At 40.3% G+C, this 18,254-nt stretch overlaps 1 protein-coding gene across 2 annotated transcripts in view; it reads left to right on the top strand.

Annotated features, from left to right (window-relative positions):
* The window catches only part of SLCO5A1 (solute carrier organic anion transporter family member 5A1), a 137,919-nt gene that overhangs the window by 42,946 nt on the left and 76,719 nt on the right, over nt 1-18,254 (top strand). For both annotated transcript variants that reach the window (XM_032316597.1, XM_032316596.1), the window contains exons 3-4: nt 11,475-11,607; nt 16,610-16,827. In XM_032316597.1, the coding sequence (XP_032172488.1) occupies nt 11,475-11,607; nt 16,610-16,827 (351 nt within the window). The remainder of the gene's footprint in view (nt 1-11,474; nt 11,608-16,609; nt 16,828-18,254) is intronic.

Raw genomic sequence — 18,254 nt, 5'->3', positions numbered from 1 at the left:
CTCAGCCGAGGGCAGTCACTTAACCAGCTGAGCCACCCAGGTTCCCCGGGAGAATTGAAATCATAACAATATTGGGTCTTTGACCCACAAACAAGGCTTATCTCTCCATTAATTTAGATTGTCTTTAATTTCTTTTAGCAGTGTTTTGTAATTTTAAGCGCATAGGTGTTTCCTGTATTTTGTCAGATTTATTTCTAAGTATTTTACATTTTATGATTTTATTATAAATGGTATTTATTTCTGTTACTTGCATATAGAAATATAAATTTTAAAATATTGATCTTGTATCATGCAACATTGCTTGTTAAATCCACTTATTGGTTCTAGTAGCTTTTCTGTAGCAGTCTTTTTTTTAGTGTATGTTTTTTGGGGTGCCTGGGTGGCTGAGCAGGAAGTCTGCTTCTCCTTCTGTGCCTTATCTCGCCCATATTCTCTCTCACTCACTCTCTTTCTCTCACATAAGTAAATAAATAATCTTTAAAAAATAAAGGGTGTGTTTTTTGACATGATCACACTGTCCACAGAATTTTGTACTCTTCATTTTCAGTTAAATTTTAAAAATACATACTTTCTAAAGGTATAAAAACTCTCTGTAAACATTAAAATTAATACTTGGGTTGTGAATCAAAATGTACTTCACTATTTTTATATTTTTAGAGAGAGAGATGGGGAGGGGCAGAGGGAGAGGAAGAGAGAGAATCTTAAGGAGGCTCCATGCTCAGCACACAGCCTGACTTGGGGTTCGATCTCACAACCCTGAGATCACCACCTGAGCTGAAATCAAGAAGCAGAGGCTTAACCAACTGAGCCACCCAGGTGCCCCAATTAGTTACTATTTTTAATGTTATTTCTGTTTTTCTATATGCAGTGATAGATGTCATTGTGAAGTATATGGTGAATTGCTATTAAGAAGCTTCTACTAGTTGTTACTCTGTACCAGCAATGGGTGAGAAGAGCGAATTCACTGATTCATATCTGCACTGAGTCTTCTTACAATTTAATCTTTGCTAGTTTATTCTAGTAGAATGGCCTTTCATTGTTTGGACCTTCTATTTCTTTGATAATTAGTCAAATTCGTTTCTCATGGGTTCGTGAATATTTTGACTGTTCTGGTATACATTATCTGCTTGTGTTGTAAGGGAATCCATTCTTAACTTATAATAATTTTTTTTGCCACAAAATATAACTTTAAACATTTGACTTTTCAGGGCAGCTGTCCTTGCGGTCCTTTCTAAGGACTGGATTGAGTTGATAAATAGTGGCCACTCACAGGTGGCTAATTTGATGTTTTAAAGCTATAGCTCCTATAGCCCATTAATCCCCCTCCCATGCCCCAGGTATTAATTCAGTGTAAACACCTGCTTCTGTATGTTCTTGTGCGTTTCCTTTTAGAAATGAACTACTTTGAAAATATTTCTAAAGGAAGACAGCGAATTTAAACCAACTATTGGTTGCTAGGGTAGTGAGGAAAAACCACACCTGAACCCTTTTCCCTTCTCATTTGTGACCTAGGATGCTCTCTGGATGTTCTAGCAAAGTGATAGACTATCCTGACTGCTGTGGCAGCTGTTTTTGACTGTCAGGCCTGTGTCAAAACAACTGAATCACTTAAAAGAAAAAAAAAGTTGCTGTTCCAAATAACCAAAAGCAGAGGTCTCTTATCTGCCTCTGCTTGTGAGTGGAAGGAATGAGTGAGGGTATACTCTTTTTAAATAGGGTGCTCTGGTGCTGTGAAGTACTTGGGCTAATTTTCAAGACATTGTGCAAGTTGAATGGGAGTTGGTGTCATTGCTGTGATACCACAGTAAAGTGTGGATTGCTTTTCATGTCCTCTCTTATCTGTAGCAGCTGTGCCACCAAACTATATTCATAGTGACTTCCTATCACTATGTCCTAGACTGGGTTTAATGGGCACATATGCAATATGTTTCTCCATGGGACCATCCTGGGTGAATCTCAGATCTTGGGACTGAGCCTAAATTTTTCTTGTAACCCAAAACCCTGTCATCATCAGTTCTCAGAAACATTTACTGGCCTTGTAAGGCAGCTGAGAGAGTGGGTCCTGTGCCAGAGGGCATGTGGGGGAAGTGGTGGACAGCAAGTGGTGAAAAGTAGAAGTGAGGAGCAACATGGAGCTGGGACTGATTAATTAATTAGACACCAAGTTCAAATGAGGGCACAGCAAATCCAGGCCAATTGCAATAAGGCTCTGAGAACTGGGGAAACCCAGCTGGGGCGGGTGTTAAACTTGGAAAGCCTGGCAGAAGTAAGGGTCAGGCCTGGAAGTGTTTTATGAACAAGAATCAGGGCTCTGTGGCTGTAAATGACAGAAGCCAGCTCTGTCAAACCAAGGACATTATGGGGAAGGTGGGTAGGAATGGCTTGCAAGCATAGCACAGTCCCAGGGGACTAGGGAAGAGGAACCAATGGATGATTCTTCAAGGTCATGTTGCAAGGACGAATCCACTTCGTTCGATTGCTTTTGTTACTTCACTCAAATTGGAAGTCCATGTCTTCATCCCTTCTCTGTTCAACAAGATTTATTAGTGCTTCTGGTCAGCACTGTTCGGGCATTGATAAGGCATTAGTGGAAAAAAAAGGCTCTTGTTCTCATGGAACTGACATTCCAGTGGGAGAGACAGCAAATCAGCAAACAAACAAATGTAACTGTTGGTATTTGGTGGTCTTTGCCGTAATGAAAACCCCAGCAGGGTAACGTGACAAAGAGTGATGTGGTGAGGGAGGTGGGGGGTGCCCTGTTTAGATATGTGCTGAGCTATGGCTTCTCTGAGGAATGATATTTGAATATAGATCCGGAGATGTAAGGGAGAGAGCCAAATGGTATGTGGGAGAATAACATTCAACTGGCCTGGTTTGGCCACATGTCTACCAGTGAATCATGGGGGGCAGGGCCCATGGATGAGAGGCCATTGAGGCTGTGCAGTGAAGGGTGGGTGGTGCCGAAAAGAAAATGGAATTGCTTTTGCCAAGAGAAGGGGGCAGAGAAATTGAACATAGATACTGAACAGATAGAAAGAAAAAAATGTCCACCCAGTTGAATTCTGCCCATAAATGAAGAGAAATGAATTATTCTCCCAAGAGCTAGGGAGAGCAGGAATGAGGTGGAGGGAGAGGCGTTTGGCAGTAACGTGGTAGCTGGGACTTCTGACTATATTCCAGGGACTGATACAGAAGGAGAGAGGGAGGAAAGGAGAGTGGGGGAGGCAATCAAGTGCTCAGGTGAGCCCAAGGACCAGTGCTCTGACTTCCTATTCTCAATGTCAGGGCCTACCCTCAATCGCACAGTGGAAGTAACTTGTACCTCTAGTGCCATGTGAAAAACAACACCAAAAGCATTTCTAAATGCCACTGAATGGTAGGGGAAGCTGGTGCAATGATGCCATCCATCCTCACCGTCCTCAGAGAGGAACAACTGGGCAGCCTACACAAGGCTGGGTGCGTAGACCCCTGGACTGGACTAGGGTAGAGTCAGTGGTGGTCACTCTTCTCTGGGGCACTTGCAGTTCCTTGAACAGGCCATGCACTTCCAAACTTGCACACTTTTGCCCACATGGGCCCTTTAGCCTCTAGTGTCCTTTATTCCACACTTAAAAAAAAAAAAATTTATTTATTTATTTATTTATTTGACAGACAGTGAGAGATCACAAGTAGGCAGAGAGGCAGTCAGAGGGGCGGGGGGAAGCAGGCTCCCCACTGAGCAGAGAGCCCGATATGGGGCTCGATCCCAGGACCCCGAGATCATGACCTGAATCGAAGGCAGAGGCTTAACCCACTGAGCCAACCAGGCGCCTCTATTCCCTAATTTTGCAGGCTTATGTCAGAAGTCATCTTTTCCATGAAGGCTTCTCTGTCCTACCTCCTCAGCTAGTTATTACGAGTCATTCCTCTCCCATGGTCCATGGCGTATCGCTGTGCTTGTTGCACTTCTTCCTGGAGTTTTGAATCATAGTTGGTTTTACCTGTTCCTCTTGTAGACAACTGTGTATCCATCTTATGGATCTTTGCAAGGTGCCCTCCTTGTCCCAGGGCCTGGTGTCACACAGCACCTGGGATGAGTGAGTGACCTCTGATCTGGAAATGTGGAGCTCTACTCACCATTTGGGGTTGAGGCAAGGAAGGAGGGGACTCCAGTGATCTGTGACATGAAGATCTTGGCTGATTTTGATTGAGCCCCTGGTTTCTCAAGTCCAGCAAGGCTTGTGGCAGGCTGGTCCCTATTAGGAGCTCTGGAATCATTTGTTATGGTTCAGGAGCAGGTTGAGTTACACAGCATGGACTCGGTTGAGTTAGAGAGCTGTCCCCCTGGTTGCTGCTGACCCACAGAACAACCCTATTTGAGATAATACCAGTGGAGTCAAGTTGGGGTTTTGTGATAAGGGAAGAGGAGTGTCTTTTAACTCTGCCAGAAATGGAGGTATCAGCTTCAAGAAGGGGTGAAGCGGGTGCAGGTGAGCTCTGCAGGATGCTGTTATGCATCTCTCGGGTAGCCATTGGGAAGGTCAACCTCTAGGACCTTCCCCAGGCCAAGCTGCAGCTGGGATGAGGAAGAACTCTCTGGCATGTTTGTTTCACTCTGGGGCCTGGCTTGTTTTAGAGTCAGTGCTTACTCCTCAGAGACCGGGGTTTAGAACTCACATTTTCTCGTGATTGGTTCATGTGAGACAGCTGTCAAGGCGTCCAGCTGATCAGATATGCTATGTGCAATGTGAGCCTTGAGCCCAGGGGAGAATTAACCCTCAGTTTCTCCAACTACCATCCTTAACTGACTGGAAAAGCCATTCAGGGCAGCTGAGCAGGACTGCAGAGATGGTGGAGGAGATGAGCCTGGCTGAGCTACGAGGCCAGGCACGGCTTCTAGTGAGCTGGGACCAAAACCGATCACAAAACAAGCAAAATATAAGAGAAGACTAAGATAAAGACTGTTAAGAGAAGCTGTTGTCTGAAGGATACGAAAGGAAAGAGAAAGGCCTGAATATGAAAAATTACAAAAAATTCAGGAGTATAACGAAGATTCAAAGTTTAAAATCAAGAGAGTTTATAAAAATAAAATATTAGCCTAGGGGCCCCTTGGTGGCTCAGTCAGGTAAGTGTCTGCCTTCGTCTCAGGTCATGATCCCAAGGTCCTTGGGTTTGCTCCCTGAACAGGGCTTCCTACTCACTCTGGAGTCCGTTTCTCCCACTCCCTCTGCCCCTCCCCTGCTAGTGGATGTGAACGTGCATGTGCATGTTTGCTCTCTTCTCTCACTCTCTCTCAAATAAATAAATAAACAAAATCTTCAAAAAATTAACCTAATATAATTAGGGCTAAAAATGTAAGTAAACTTACTTAAGTTATGAGAAATAGTAGGTAACAAATAATTTGAAAGAAAACTTGATAGTTAAAAAAGAAAACTTGATAGTTAATTTTACATCGGAATTCTTATGAAAAGGATTTTTATTTTTATTTATTTATTTATTTATTTTATTTAGTTTTAATTCTTTTAAAAGATTTTATTTATTAATCTGACAGAGAGAGACACAGCAAGAGAGGGAATACAAGCAGAGGGAGTCGGGGAAGGAGAAGCAGGCTTCCCGAGGAGCAGAGAGCCCGAGGCGGGGCTCAATCCCAGGACCCTGGGATCATAACCTGAGCTGAAGGCAAATACGTAAGGACTGAGTCACCCAGGCACCCCTGTAAAGTAATTTTTAAAAAGATAAAATGCATTACAAAATAAAGTAAGAGAGCAGTGACTAGAAGAGTTTGTGATGTAAAAGTAAAAAGAGGTATTAGATTAGAACAAAGGTTAAATCTACAGGAGAAAAGTTAAAAATGTGAAGGTAAATGGGATTAAAAATAGAAGTTAGTGTGCTTTAATGTAAAGAAGCATAAATGATCACAAAACAGGGTGAAAAATAATTTAAGGAGAAAATTGAAATGGAAAGTCTAAAGGTAAAACAACTTGGGGAAAGGAAGGTGGAGGTTTAGATGCTGGAAGCAGGTGTAGAGACAGTGACGAAGTTGTTGGTGGGTCAGCCTTCCTCAGAGGTTGTTTCTTCGTCAAACCAGCCACGATGTCCAAGGTGAAGGCCAAGAACTGGCCTCGTCCTGGTGAAGGGGCCATGTAGGCCCCCTTCATTTATTTATTTTTTATTTTTTATTTTTTAAATATTTCACTTATTTATCTGGGAGAGTATGTATGGTGTGTGGGGGAGGACAGAGGGAAAGAAGCAGACTCCCCGCTGAGCACAATGAGGGCTCCATCCCAGGACCCTGGGATCATGACCTGAGCCGAAGGCAGACACTTACCTGACTGAACCACCCAGGTGCCCCTCAGCCCCCTTCATTTAATAGTGACTTCTTAGCTCTACAAAAGCTCACCCAGCCGAGGTTGGTTTGGGGTGGGAGGTTATATCCCTCCAATTGGGGTCTAGTTCCGTGCATCATGTGTAATAACAAAGGGTTGATGTAATCTTCAGAAGAATAGGCCCAATCAGATATTGGTGATAGGACAGCTGGTACCAGTAAGGTATTATTAAAGGAAGTACGTCATAGCCACGTGATGACACATTTAGCCATAATAAATGTTCCAGAAGAATTTATTGACAGAAGAAATGTTTGAGGTATTATGGGGAAACATAATACAGAACAATAACTACTGTATAATTCCACCTACTTAAAAAACTTACACAGTGTATGAATAGTAAAAAATATTTATTACTGTTATTACCATCATTATCTGGATGGTAAGGCTTGTTGGTGATTATTTTTTTAAAGCTTTTGTGCTCTTGAGAGATTTCTCTACAAATAATTCATATTGTATTTTGTAATCATTAGAAAAAAACCTGAAGGTTAAAAAAAGGAATAATAGCCAAAGGACATTCTTAGCTTTGGGAGGAGTCTATACTGGCCTTTGTGTGAAGAAAATAGGTCTGGATATTCTTTTTCCCATTTCCATCTGCCCAGCCCTCTATCAAAACTAATTCCTGGATCAAAAATAGTGACTCCAGAAAAGATAATTTATTAAGGTAATATAAAGATAAATATGTCTTCTGTTAAATAATGCATGTATTTGGCCTATATAAAGTTAATATTTAATAATACTTGTTAGAGAATGAATAGGTGAGCATTCAACATATAAAAACGCCACTTAATATTTCTTCATGTTTGTTATATGCTAAGCACTTTATATGTGTGATGGAAGCAGGGATTCAAACCTGGGAGTTTGTAGTCTGGGATTTAACCACTGCATAGACCTGTATACATAATGGCTCCTGCTGTCGAAGGTAAAGAGCTACTTCAAAAGGTAAGATATAAACATTTGAAGAAAGAAGTAGAAGTGAAGAGCAGGGCACACTCCGTTTCAGATGAATGGAAAGGTCTAGGGTTCTTTGAAAGGGGTACGAAGCTGAATTGTGTACAATCCAGGAGGGATGTAGGACAGTCCTTTGGGGCACAAGAGAAAATTCTCCAGATGCATCTGATGTTCTAAAAGACAACAATCACAGCTAAATAAGGGCACAATTCGAATCCCAAGTATAAACACAGACAAAGTCTCTGAAGTTCTTTGTTTTTGGACGCTGTTCACTGAGTTTACGTGTGACATATATATGTAATATGACTGAAATGTGACCGCTCTTGAAAGTTGGAACTTCTAGTTCTGTTTCTGTTGCTAGTGCTTTGCATAGCCTGGGCTCCCAGTATAAGCTCCTCATCACGAGAGAAAAACCAGTGACAGTTGTACTCAGATGTGATGGCACATAGTCAAAAAAACATGAAACTATCCACTTGATAGTGATTATCTAATATCTCCAGAGCTGATACACACTGAAGACGACCTTTGTCACTGACGTCTGTTGTTACTAATGGCAGCACGTTCGCGGACTGACTGGGAGTGATGAAGGTAATGATAACGGGAGCAAACCGGGTCGAGTGCCTCCTGCTCTACTTTGTCAGTGAACACCACTGGCAAGATCCCTGTCCTCCTGGAGCTTGCGTTCTTGTTGAGGAGGACAGACGGTACACAAGAGGAACGAAGGAAATGTAGAGTATGTTGGGTGCCAACATGCCCTAAGGAGAAAAAGAAAGCAGAGAAAGTGGGAAGAGTTTGGGGCAAAGTTTCGAATTTTTAGGTAGGATGGCCAACAAGGCTGCAGTGAGAAGGGACAGTTTGAATAACTACCTGGAGGAAGTTAAGGGATTGCACCATGAGGCTACCCGAGGGGAGAGCTTTACACGCTCACACCCATACCCACACCGAGCAAGTGCTTACACCCTCAGGTGGGAAGGTGCCTGGCAGGGCGAAGAAGAGGGAGAAGGTCAGTTTGACTGCAGCTGCGTGAACAAGGAGAAGGATAGGAGGAGGAGCAGAGAGATGCTAGTGGGTGAGGCCAGCCTGAGGGCAGGTCCTTGTAGCCACATAAAAGGATTTGGGCTTTTATTGTGCGTGAGGTGGGAAGCCACTGGAAGGTGTGAGCCAAGAAGAGACATGACGTGGCTCAAGTTTCTAGAGGATTGTTAGAGCTGCCGTGTTAGAAAAGGGGTTGTAGGGAAGGAAGGGCAGAAGCAGGGATATGGGTTGGAAGGCTGGAGCAGTCTTCCAGATGGGCAACCTTGGTGGCTTGAGTCAAGGTAGAGTCACGGAGAAGGAGCTGCGTATTGGATATGATTTGATGGTAGAAGCAGCAGGGTTTACTGATGTGTTAGGTGTGAGCTGTGAGACTGAGGCTAGTGGTAAATACACAAGATTCATATAGAAAAGGACATTGTGGGTAAATATTTAAAACTTTTTTTTTTTTTTTAGGGATGCATGATGAAAAGGGGTGGAGGCCACTGGAGTAGATGATCAGGGATTCTGAGGAGACAGAGACTACTCAGGGGAGGATGGGCAGTGCTGGACTTGGTTGGGCCTTGAAGAAGGGGTAGCATTCACACACATACAGGAAGACCTGGGGGCACTGTGGGTCCTCAAGGAAAGGGAGGTGGCTCTGTCCAGGCCTGTTTTAGAGTTAGACTGTGTGGAGCCCTGAGTGCAGATGGTAGGTTTTAAGATTGAAATGGAAGCAGGAGGCCAACCTGGCCTACCCTTGAACTCCAGATGGAGGAGTTTAGACTTTCTTTAGGCAATGTGTGTGTGTGTGTGCGTGTATGTGTGTGTGTGTGTGTGTGAGAGAGAGAGAGAGAGAGAGAGAAATTGGGAATTTCGGCCTGGGAAAGTGGGGAGAGTGAGTGATACGAATCTGCATGAACAGTTTGCTCCTCTAATAAGCTCTGAATGAGTGCCATTGGTTAATCAATTAATAAATGTTAGCTCAGTGGCCAGAATGATTTATTTAGAGATGGGACTATGTCAACAAGTTATTCTCTCTCTCTCTCTGTAGTGTTCCATATTTGCCGATTCACAGATATAGCATATGTAATATAGTTAGGACACTCTATATAGTATAACACACAGTACAATGATATAGATCTATGTATATACTTATTTATGAGAATGACTCAGTTGGCCTCAGTTTGTGCTACGCATTACAAATACTTTTCTTCGGATCATGTAGCTGCATTTTATAGAAAGCTTTCTCTGTACTTTACAAAGTAGTTAAAGTTTTCGGGTGAATGTTACTTAATTGGTTTTCCATGCACTGTGTCATCGCGAGGTCTTGCCAGCACCCGTCCCGCACATTGCTGCTCGACGTTTCGAGATGCTGCACCCAAGTGCCCCAGGCATAAACAGTATGGCGGAAATACCCTTTTCCCTGTCTGTGTTTGTAAGACGGTCTCTTTCATGCCAGAAGAACTATTTTGGGAAGATGATTCATGTCACATTTTGGCCTCATTACAGTTTTAAGTTGTAAATGGTGCTGGTTTGCCTGGAGGTGTAAACATAAATTTTATCTCCATATGCATATGGAAAACCTGGGACTGAAAAAGCACTTTTTCTTCTTGAGTTCTGTTTCAGGCTACAAACAGAGAGGTTAACGTGATGTTTATCAAAATTCTCTTTTTATTTTATTGAGAGCACGCTGCCAAAAGAACGCCAAAAATCGTGCTTCCAAAAGAATACTGATTACTTGTGGCCCTGCTTCCTTCCGTTCTCCATTTCCGAACACAGATGGAGAAGTCGAAGCACCTAATGTCTTATTGTCACAAGCAGATGATTCTGTAAGATAAATAAACACTGTGCTTTCTCTTTTGAAATAGTGTGAAAAGTGAGAGCAGGTGTTAAATTACTGTCTGTAGTTATAAGTAACAAGAGGTACAAGTTTATTCAAAGTTTATTGAGATGCAGAAGATAAAGTAAGGTGAAGCTATTCTGACTAGTTCACTTTGCTTTTTGGTAAATATAGTACTGTTTAAAGGGTATGGAAAACCAGTTACTTATTCAGTGGTTTAAATGCATGTTGGCAGTAGAAATGAGAAGTTACACGGGAGTTCAGCCTGCCTTAAACACAGGAACATCTTAACAGTGTTTATAGATTTCTCTCCAATTAAGTAAGTTTTAACAGGGGGGGGAAAAAAAGTAAGTTTGGAGTGTTAGCCACACTCCAGATTTTTCTCCTACTTCCAAGGAATTCCATATCCTACCTCAAAATTTAAAATTTGACAAAATTATTCTTTCATTTGAAATCACAGCAGTGAAAACAGTATAAAGGAATGACAGTGAATTTATTATTTTTTGCCATATGCCCATTTTGGATGGCCAATTTTTTTTTTTTTTCCCCCTCACACTTTCTGATCTACTGACACAACCAACCCCTTCCTCTCCTGCTTTGGTTATAAAAAATTATTCTCTAATTCAGCTGTGGGTTGGTGCTAACTGTTTGGATCTTTTCACTGATGCCATTTAAGGAGATCTATTAATCTTTAAGTAAGATTCCTCAATAGCAATACACCAAATGCATTGTGAGCTCTTCTTTGATACTGAAGTGGTGATTTGAAACATATTCATGATCTGAGGTGCTTAAGCATCTTTTCCAACTCAATTAAATTCAGCTTCATGGCAGAATCTGGCCTTGAGTTCCTTCATTCTGTTGGAATCTTCCAACTGTGACACATCTACTTTTTCTCTTTTTCTTATCTTGAGATGACCTTTTATTTATTGATTTTTTCAATCTTGAGATGGCCTTTTATCTTCTCTGGGTTATCCAGTGACTAGTCATTGACTAGCACTTTCAAAAATTCAAATTTAGTGGGTCTGGAGTAGGGTCTGAGCACTTACATTAAAAAACCAAAACAAAAGCAACTGAAAAGCTGTCCAAAGATAATTCTGACGTTCCAAAAGGACAACAGATAGCAGCTAAATAAAGGGCATGATTTGAAACCCACATATAAATATAAACACATCGCTGAAGTTCTCTGGTTTTGGATGCTGTTACCTGGGTTTAACTGTGACATAAATATGTGGTATGACTGAAATTAGACAACTCTTGAAACTTAAGTAACATTTCTGCATTTCATGCTTCCCCTTCTGTCTTCTCAGCCATCATGTATGTCATGGGAGCACTTGGTCCTGCAGTGGGATATTTACTAGGTGGACTTCTTATTGGTTTTTATGTCGATCCCAGAAATCCTGTTAACCTTGACCAGAATGACCCTCGTTTCATTGGAAACTGGTAAGAATTGTTTACTAAATTTTTCATTTCATTTGTTATTAATGATAGTTCAAGTCATATTATCCCTATAGTTAAAATAAAAATTTCCCCCATGGGAATATGAAAACCAGCTAAAAGTCTCCTAGAAGGGAGTGGAGGACAGAATAGTAATCTTCCAGAGATATCTATCTGTCCTAATCCCAGAACCTATGTATGTGTTGGCTTACATGGCAAAGGAGACTTTGCAGATGTGATTAAGCTAGGGATCACAAGATAGGAAGGTTTCCTGATGTCAGAGGGGAATGGGCCCTATATAATCACAAGAGTCCCTATTAGGGAAACAGGGAGATAGGAGGGTCAGAGTAATAAAGAGATATGGTGATTGAAGCAGAGGTTGAAGCGACATTCTTTGTGTATGGGGGAAGGTATCATGAACCAAGAAACACACTCGGGACTCTAGGATCTAGGAAAGCCCTAGAAAAATAGGCTAGAAGGAATGCGGCCTTGCCAACCCACATGAGACTTCTGACCTCCAGCGCTGGAAGATAACACATTTGTGTTGTTTGAAGCCACTAAATGTGGGGTAGTTTGTTATAGCAGCAATAGAAAAACTGATGCCAAGGGCTTGGGAACATCAGCTTAACCAACCTTCTTTAGGGTTGAGGCGCTTTTTGCTCTAAATAGCAGAGTGGAGGAGGAGAAGGTGGCTGCGTTGGGGCTTTCCTGTGAACTTGAGTCCTAACTTTCGTTATCTTTTCTATGCCTTTAAAAAAATATTTTCTCCCACTTCCTTATTATATCTGCATTTCTAGTTTGTCAGCCCTCCCCGAAGGCCCAAAACTCCAGCAACCGCTCCCCCCAACCCTTTTCCATTGTCACACTCTTAGTGAATCTTTTCACTTGGTAATTGTTTTTCCAACAGAGTGCTGGAGATTTAGCTGTTCTCTCACTTGCTAGCCCTTAATTGTCTTGCTAAATAAGTAATTCTGGGGACTTAGAATGAGAACTCCAACTTTGGATGTTAATGTTATTTATCCTCATAGCCAGGGCTGTGTTTCAGTTCCTCATAATCCTCGACTTGAACGTGAATTATTTCTTCATGATAACAAGTGCTAACCGACAAGTATCAGCTTCCTGAATTCATTTAACACGGATTAGTGATAGGTATACATTGATAAGACATGTTCGTCTTATAGCAAAGAGAATAGTTCAGTAGTAGAAATTGGTGTCAACTGATCACCTTCAAAGGAGTTTCTTAGAGCACTTGTGTTCTGCATTTCATTATAAAATAGCCTTATAACTCGGAAATACGTGGGAATAATGCTTAAGGCTGTCTGTTTTCAAAGCAGTTAAGAAATATTAATTAAATTACATAACGCTCCTTATTTTTGTAAGTCATGCTCTTTGAGGATGGATGTGCTGAGATCTAGATTAACCTGGGCTTGTAGAATTTTCCAATCATACAGAAGGAAGTTCCCTTGTCAGCGTTAGGGGAATAACACAGGAGTTTTAAGTTCTTGACTAATAGTGAAATTTTTGGCCTCAACTACTGTTTTCTTTGCAGTTCTGAAATAAATCAGAGTAAGGATTTTTTTTTAATTCTCAAAAAGGAGATTAGACAAGACAATAGAAAAGACAGTATGTATATGAACATTCGGTGTACATTTTGTGTTCTATATAGGAGTCCATGAAAAGAACATGGCGATAAGAGAACATCTAGAGGGAGGGAAAAAGGGGAGGAAGACCAGATTGGGGGCAGGGAAGAGGAAGGAGACAGGAGCTTTAGGCTTACAAGTATTTTATGCTGACTTTTAAAAATTTTCTAGACACCGATCTAATTGGTAACAAAGTAGAATGTTGAGAGTACAGACCCCAAAACCATACCGTCCGGGGTTTAAGTCTCTGTCTGCCACCTAATAGCTGTGTGACCCTGAGGTAAGTTTCTTAACCTCTCTGGGCCTCAGTTGTTGGTTTGAAAAGAATCCATAAAACGGAAGTAATTACAGTATCTACTTCATAGGGTTGTTGTGAGGAATAAATGAGTCTATGTAGGTGGGGCTTTAAATAGTTCTTGCTACCTAGTATGTGTTAGCTATTATTAAGTCCTTTGAATTTAATCCATGTTCAGGAACCTGTATTTATTTTAATGTCCTAATATTAAAAATTGAATGTTATTTATGGAGCAGGTCTGTTTGTAACAGACTTCTACCTTGACCAAACACAGAGTTATTTGAGGCAGTGCTATTTAATCCAATGCCTAGCAGTAATGATGGATTTTTTCATAAACATGTGCTGAAAGATTGAAGGAAAGAATGAATAATGCTAACGTTTATTGGGTACTTACTATGTGTCAAGCATTCTACTAAGAGCTTCACAAACATTTTTATTTCAGCTTCATATGCTTAAGTCTGCATATATAAAAACGATATGTACTCAATAATGTTCCATTTTACAGATGAGGAAATTGATGCCCTGTGATTTGAATAACTTGCCCAAAGCCTCAGAGGCAATAAGAGCTGGGATAAGAAACCGAGTACAGGCGAAGCTCTTAGTCAGTATACTTAACTGGCCCTACTTTGTTCATAGACTCTGAGGGGTGGTTTGTAAAAGGGACTCAGGTTTTTCAATTTTAGCTCTTACTGACATATAAGTCACATTTTCTTTTCTTTCTTTCTTTCTTTTTTTTTTTTTAAGACTTTTATTTATTTATTTGAGAGAGAGTGCACGCACAAGAGTGGGGTGGGGTGAGACAGAGGGAGAAGCAGACTCCCTGCTGCGTGGGGAGCCTAGCCTGACGGGGACCCTGGGACCAGGACCTGAGCAGAAGGCAGACACTTAACCCACTGAGCCACCCAGGCACTTCCTGTCTTCCTCAGCTTCTCTCAGGGTCTTTTTGGCCTCATCATTGTTATCAATGTCAATGCTACTGAAGACCATTGAAGAATGTGGGCCAGTTTGCTTGGCTTTGAAAAACCCCCAAACTTTTATACTATTTTTATATTATTTTTGTTTATTTTCTATAATTCCTCCCCTCCTTCTGTTATTTACTCTTACTCTGACCTACTATGAGTGTATCTTTAATGTTTGCATCTAATTTAAGTCAATGGCTCTGAGTGGAGGTGTGGGGGGGCCTGAGTACAGATCCACAAAAAAAACCAAACAAACACAAAACTAGCTACCATGAAGTGATTGTTGATTTGGGGGCAGGTATTTTTTGAGGTCTGTTATATACATTGTCTTATGAATTTTGATGACTCCAAAAAGCAGTTCACAGTATTCCCCTTTCCAATGAGAAGATTGGTTTGGGAAAGTGAAATAATAATTTCCCCAGGATCTTACAGCCAGTAAGTCATGAAGACAAGACAAAAAGCCCACATTTGTCTGAAGCCACAGCTCAAGAACTGTCCCCTATATTGTGCTGTTTGTCCTGTTCTGCTTTGGGAACTGAAGGAGTCCAAGGGCCTTGAATGCAGAATTATAAAAAGGGATTCAAAGGTGGTAGATTAGCAGGAGCAGTTTATTAGTAAAGGCCTCATAAGCAGCCAAGTACCACAGAGGCCAGATATGGTCATAGCTATGTACTCTGCAGATATTTAAAGAATTTTTTTTTTTTAATCTATCTCATTCAGTTTATTTATTCAGTCACTGGGTTCTTGGTTATATACTGAATAATTAAAATTGCTAGAAGTCTGCCCTGAGCAATCTTCTCAAAATAAAGCCCTTTTCCTCCAGTTGTTTAAAAATCTTTATTTGATATAACTCTAAGTATCTTTGGAAAATAGCACCCTGGATTATTAATGACTGGTTCATGAAATTATTCTGTCAGTGAAACTGTGACCTCTAACAGCGGATAATGGTACTTTAATAGGATCACTATTTTTTAAAAAATGAATTTTCACTTTGCAATTGATCTGTATTCCTAATGGGTTGAATTTGACATTGATGCTTAGAATGCTGCTTGCGTTCAGGTTACGACTGATGGGAATGTGCTGAGACAGAGGACAGAGTCTGAGCATCAAGAACTTGCAAGCTTGAAGGACAGAGATGAGAGCTGAGGAGTCCTAGTAAGAAAGTGGCAATGCGGTTCTGTGGGATCAGGGGCCTCTCCTTGCTAAGAGAGGATTGAAAGGGGACTGAGAGACTGCCCTTGAGGAATTACACAGACAAGAAGCCCAAGGCCTTAACACATGGCTCTAACTCAGGATTAGAATTTGAGTACTACTCTCTGTATTTGCTTCTTAGTCTCTGCAGCTTGGCAACCAGAGATGGGTTCAAAGACAGACTCTCAGTTAAACAGAGCTCACGGTCTGCTTCTCCCAGGAAGCTTTCTGACACACATTTCCTTTACCTGAACTTTTATAGCATTCACAGTCTCTTCCACATGATCTGACACTTAATTGTATACATGCTTGTGTTTCTTGGATTGTTTCTTGTATTTTTAGCTCCCTTACAAGTAGGTTGTAAGTTCCGGAAGGCAACAATCAAATATAAACGTCTTTGGTGGCCCTCATGGTTAAGTGTTGTAAGGGCTAGCTAGCTTAGAGGGTAAAAGATTCTTAAGTGCTTGCAGAAAAATATTTGAATGCCATTAACAATTTAAAATACATTTCACATGAGATATGAATTGTTTGCTAAGAAAAATATATTTATTTTGGTCTGCAAAGCATGCTATAGGGTCTATATTATTTTTCTCTTGTATGGTTATGAGTTGTTTATTTTTTGACTTATTATGAAATGCACATTATAGCAGAGCTAACAAATATTTCAGTAAAATTCTAGTCAGGTTGCTAATTACAATGTTCACTATAGTACTGGTATAATTTTCGGGCAGGTATCTCATTTATAACATAGGGAGGAGTCCTATGTTTTCTTAGTTTGTCCAACATCCTACTGCTTTACTACTGCCTTCCTTTACAAAAATTTTCCCTGGAGAATTTTATTACCATGAGCTTCTACTTTGCAAATTTGTTCTCATTCCTAATGCAAAAGCCATAAATGCTGCTCACGTTTCCCGATTTTTTAGGTGGAGTGGATTCCTCCTTTGCGCCATTGCAATGTTTCTTGTGATATTCCCAATGTTTACTTTTCCAAAAAAGCTTCCTCCTCGACACAAGAAAAAGAAAAAGAAAAAATTTTCTGCTGATGTTGTTAGTGATGATGACGTTATGAAGGAGAAATCAAACAATAGTGAACAAGTGGACAAAAAAGTTTCTTCTATGGGATTTGGAAAGAATGTCAGAGGTAATGTATATCTTTTGAGTGAATATGTGCACAGTATTTTATTTTATTTTGTTTTGTTTTTATTTTTTTTTTGTGCACAGTATTTTAGATCAGAGCTACTCAAAGTGTGGACTTTGTGCTACCCCACCAAATGTTACTGACCTGTGTGTGACAGGATAAGTACTGAGAATTTGAGTAAGCGTTGAGAATCTTTTCAAGAAATTTGACAATAATTTTATGCCAACCGAATCTAATAATAATAATAATAGTAATAATAATAAACCCAGACTTCCATTTTGTATATTTAAAAAAACTCATTTTCTTACAATTCACTTTTAATATATTTTACAAAAATATCAGTACATGATAACCGGGAAATCTTAATTTTAAAATGGTTCTTTATTACAGATTGCTTGAGAAGCACTGATTGAGATCCTAAACATACAGATTTTTATGTACGTCATTTATGTAATGAGAGATGTCTGATTTCTAAAATACTGCATTCTGTGATGAATGATTTGTTTCAGGGGCATGGTGGGTTTGGTAGTGTGGCCAGATCCTTGCCTAAATAAAAAGCCTACCACTAGACAGCAGTCTCATCCAGCAATGGCTCTGCCAAAGGCTTGTCAGTGGCCATAGAGAAGAGTAGCCAAGGAATGGGCCTCTAAACATCTAGAAAGTTTCAGTAATGTGTACTTGTCTACTTTTGCATTTTTATTTGTCTCATAAACAATGAATTCTGGAACACTGAAAAGAAATAAAATAAAATAAAATGAAAAACAAACAAACAAAAAACAAGGACTTTATTAAAACTAGGTTAGGCAATCTCAAACCTAAACAATTTAATTATAACCGGGCAATATTTGTTCTGTGTTCAGTATATCTGTTGAGTGACAGTAAGTCTGTCTAATGCAAGAAGCCTATAATGCTATGCTCCCATTAATTTCAGCCTATTGCCTAAATTCCCTGAATTGATTTTTTTTTTTTTTAAATTCTGAAGCATAATATTTATCAACTGCTTACATTAGTCAGGGTTGTTTTAGGTAAAATTTACCTAGGCACATTATCATCTCACTTTGACTATATAAACACTGAAGCCAAAGAGGAATCTTTCAGGCCTAGAAGGAAGTTACTAATGTATTATGGAACTGTCCCTGCAACCAAAGAAAAATAATGGTTAGATTGGACTATTTTTAAGACTGTATTTGTTCAAAGCAAGGGAAGTCACTTTTCTTTGAAAATGCTCCTTCCCAGTTAAGTTTTAGATCTGCTCCCACACCCGTCCTCCCCACCCATAATTTTGTGACAATGTGTACTTTTGGAACTACAAAAATTACTTCTGCTCTAATACCATCAAGGATTCCTTGGATACTAGTGTGACCTGAGCTCTTAATACATGGACCACCATTTTTCTTGGATTTCTTATGGATCATAAAGTCTATTACCAA

The sequence above is a fragment of the Mustela erminea genome, chromosome 16, assembly GCF_009829155.1.
Source record: "Mustela erminea isolate mMusErm1 chromosome 16, mMusErm1.Pri, whole genome shotgun sequence".
Classification (NCBI taxonomy): domain Eukaryota; kingdom Metazoa; phylum Chordata; class Mammalia; order Carnivora; family Mustelidae; genus Mustela; species Mustela erminea.
This window is presented reverse-complemented; position numbering and strand designations above follow the sequence as displayed.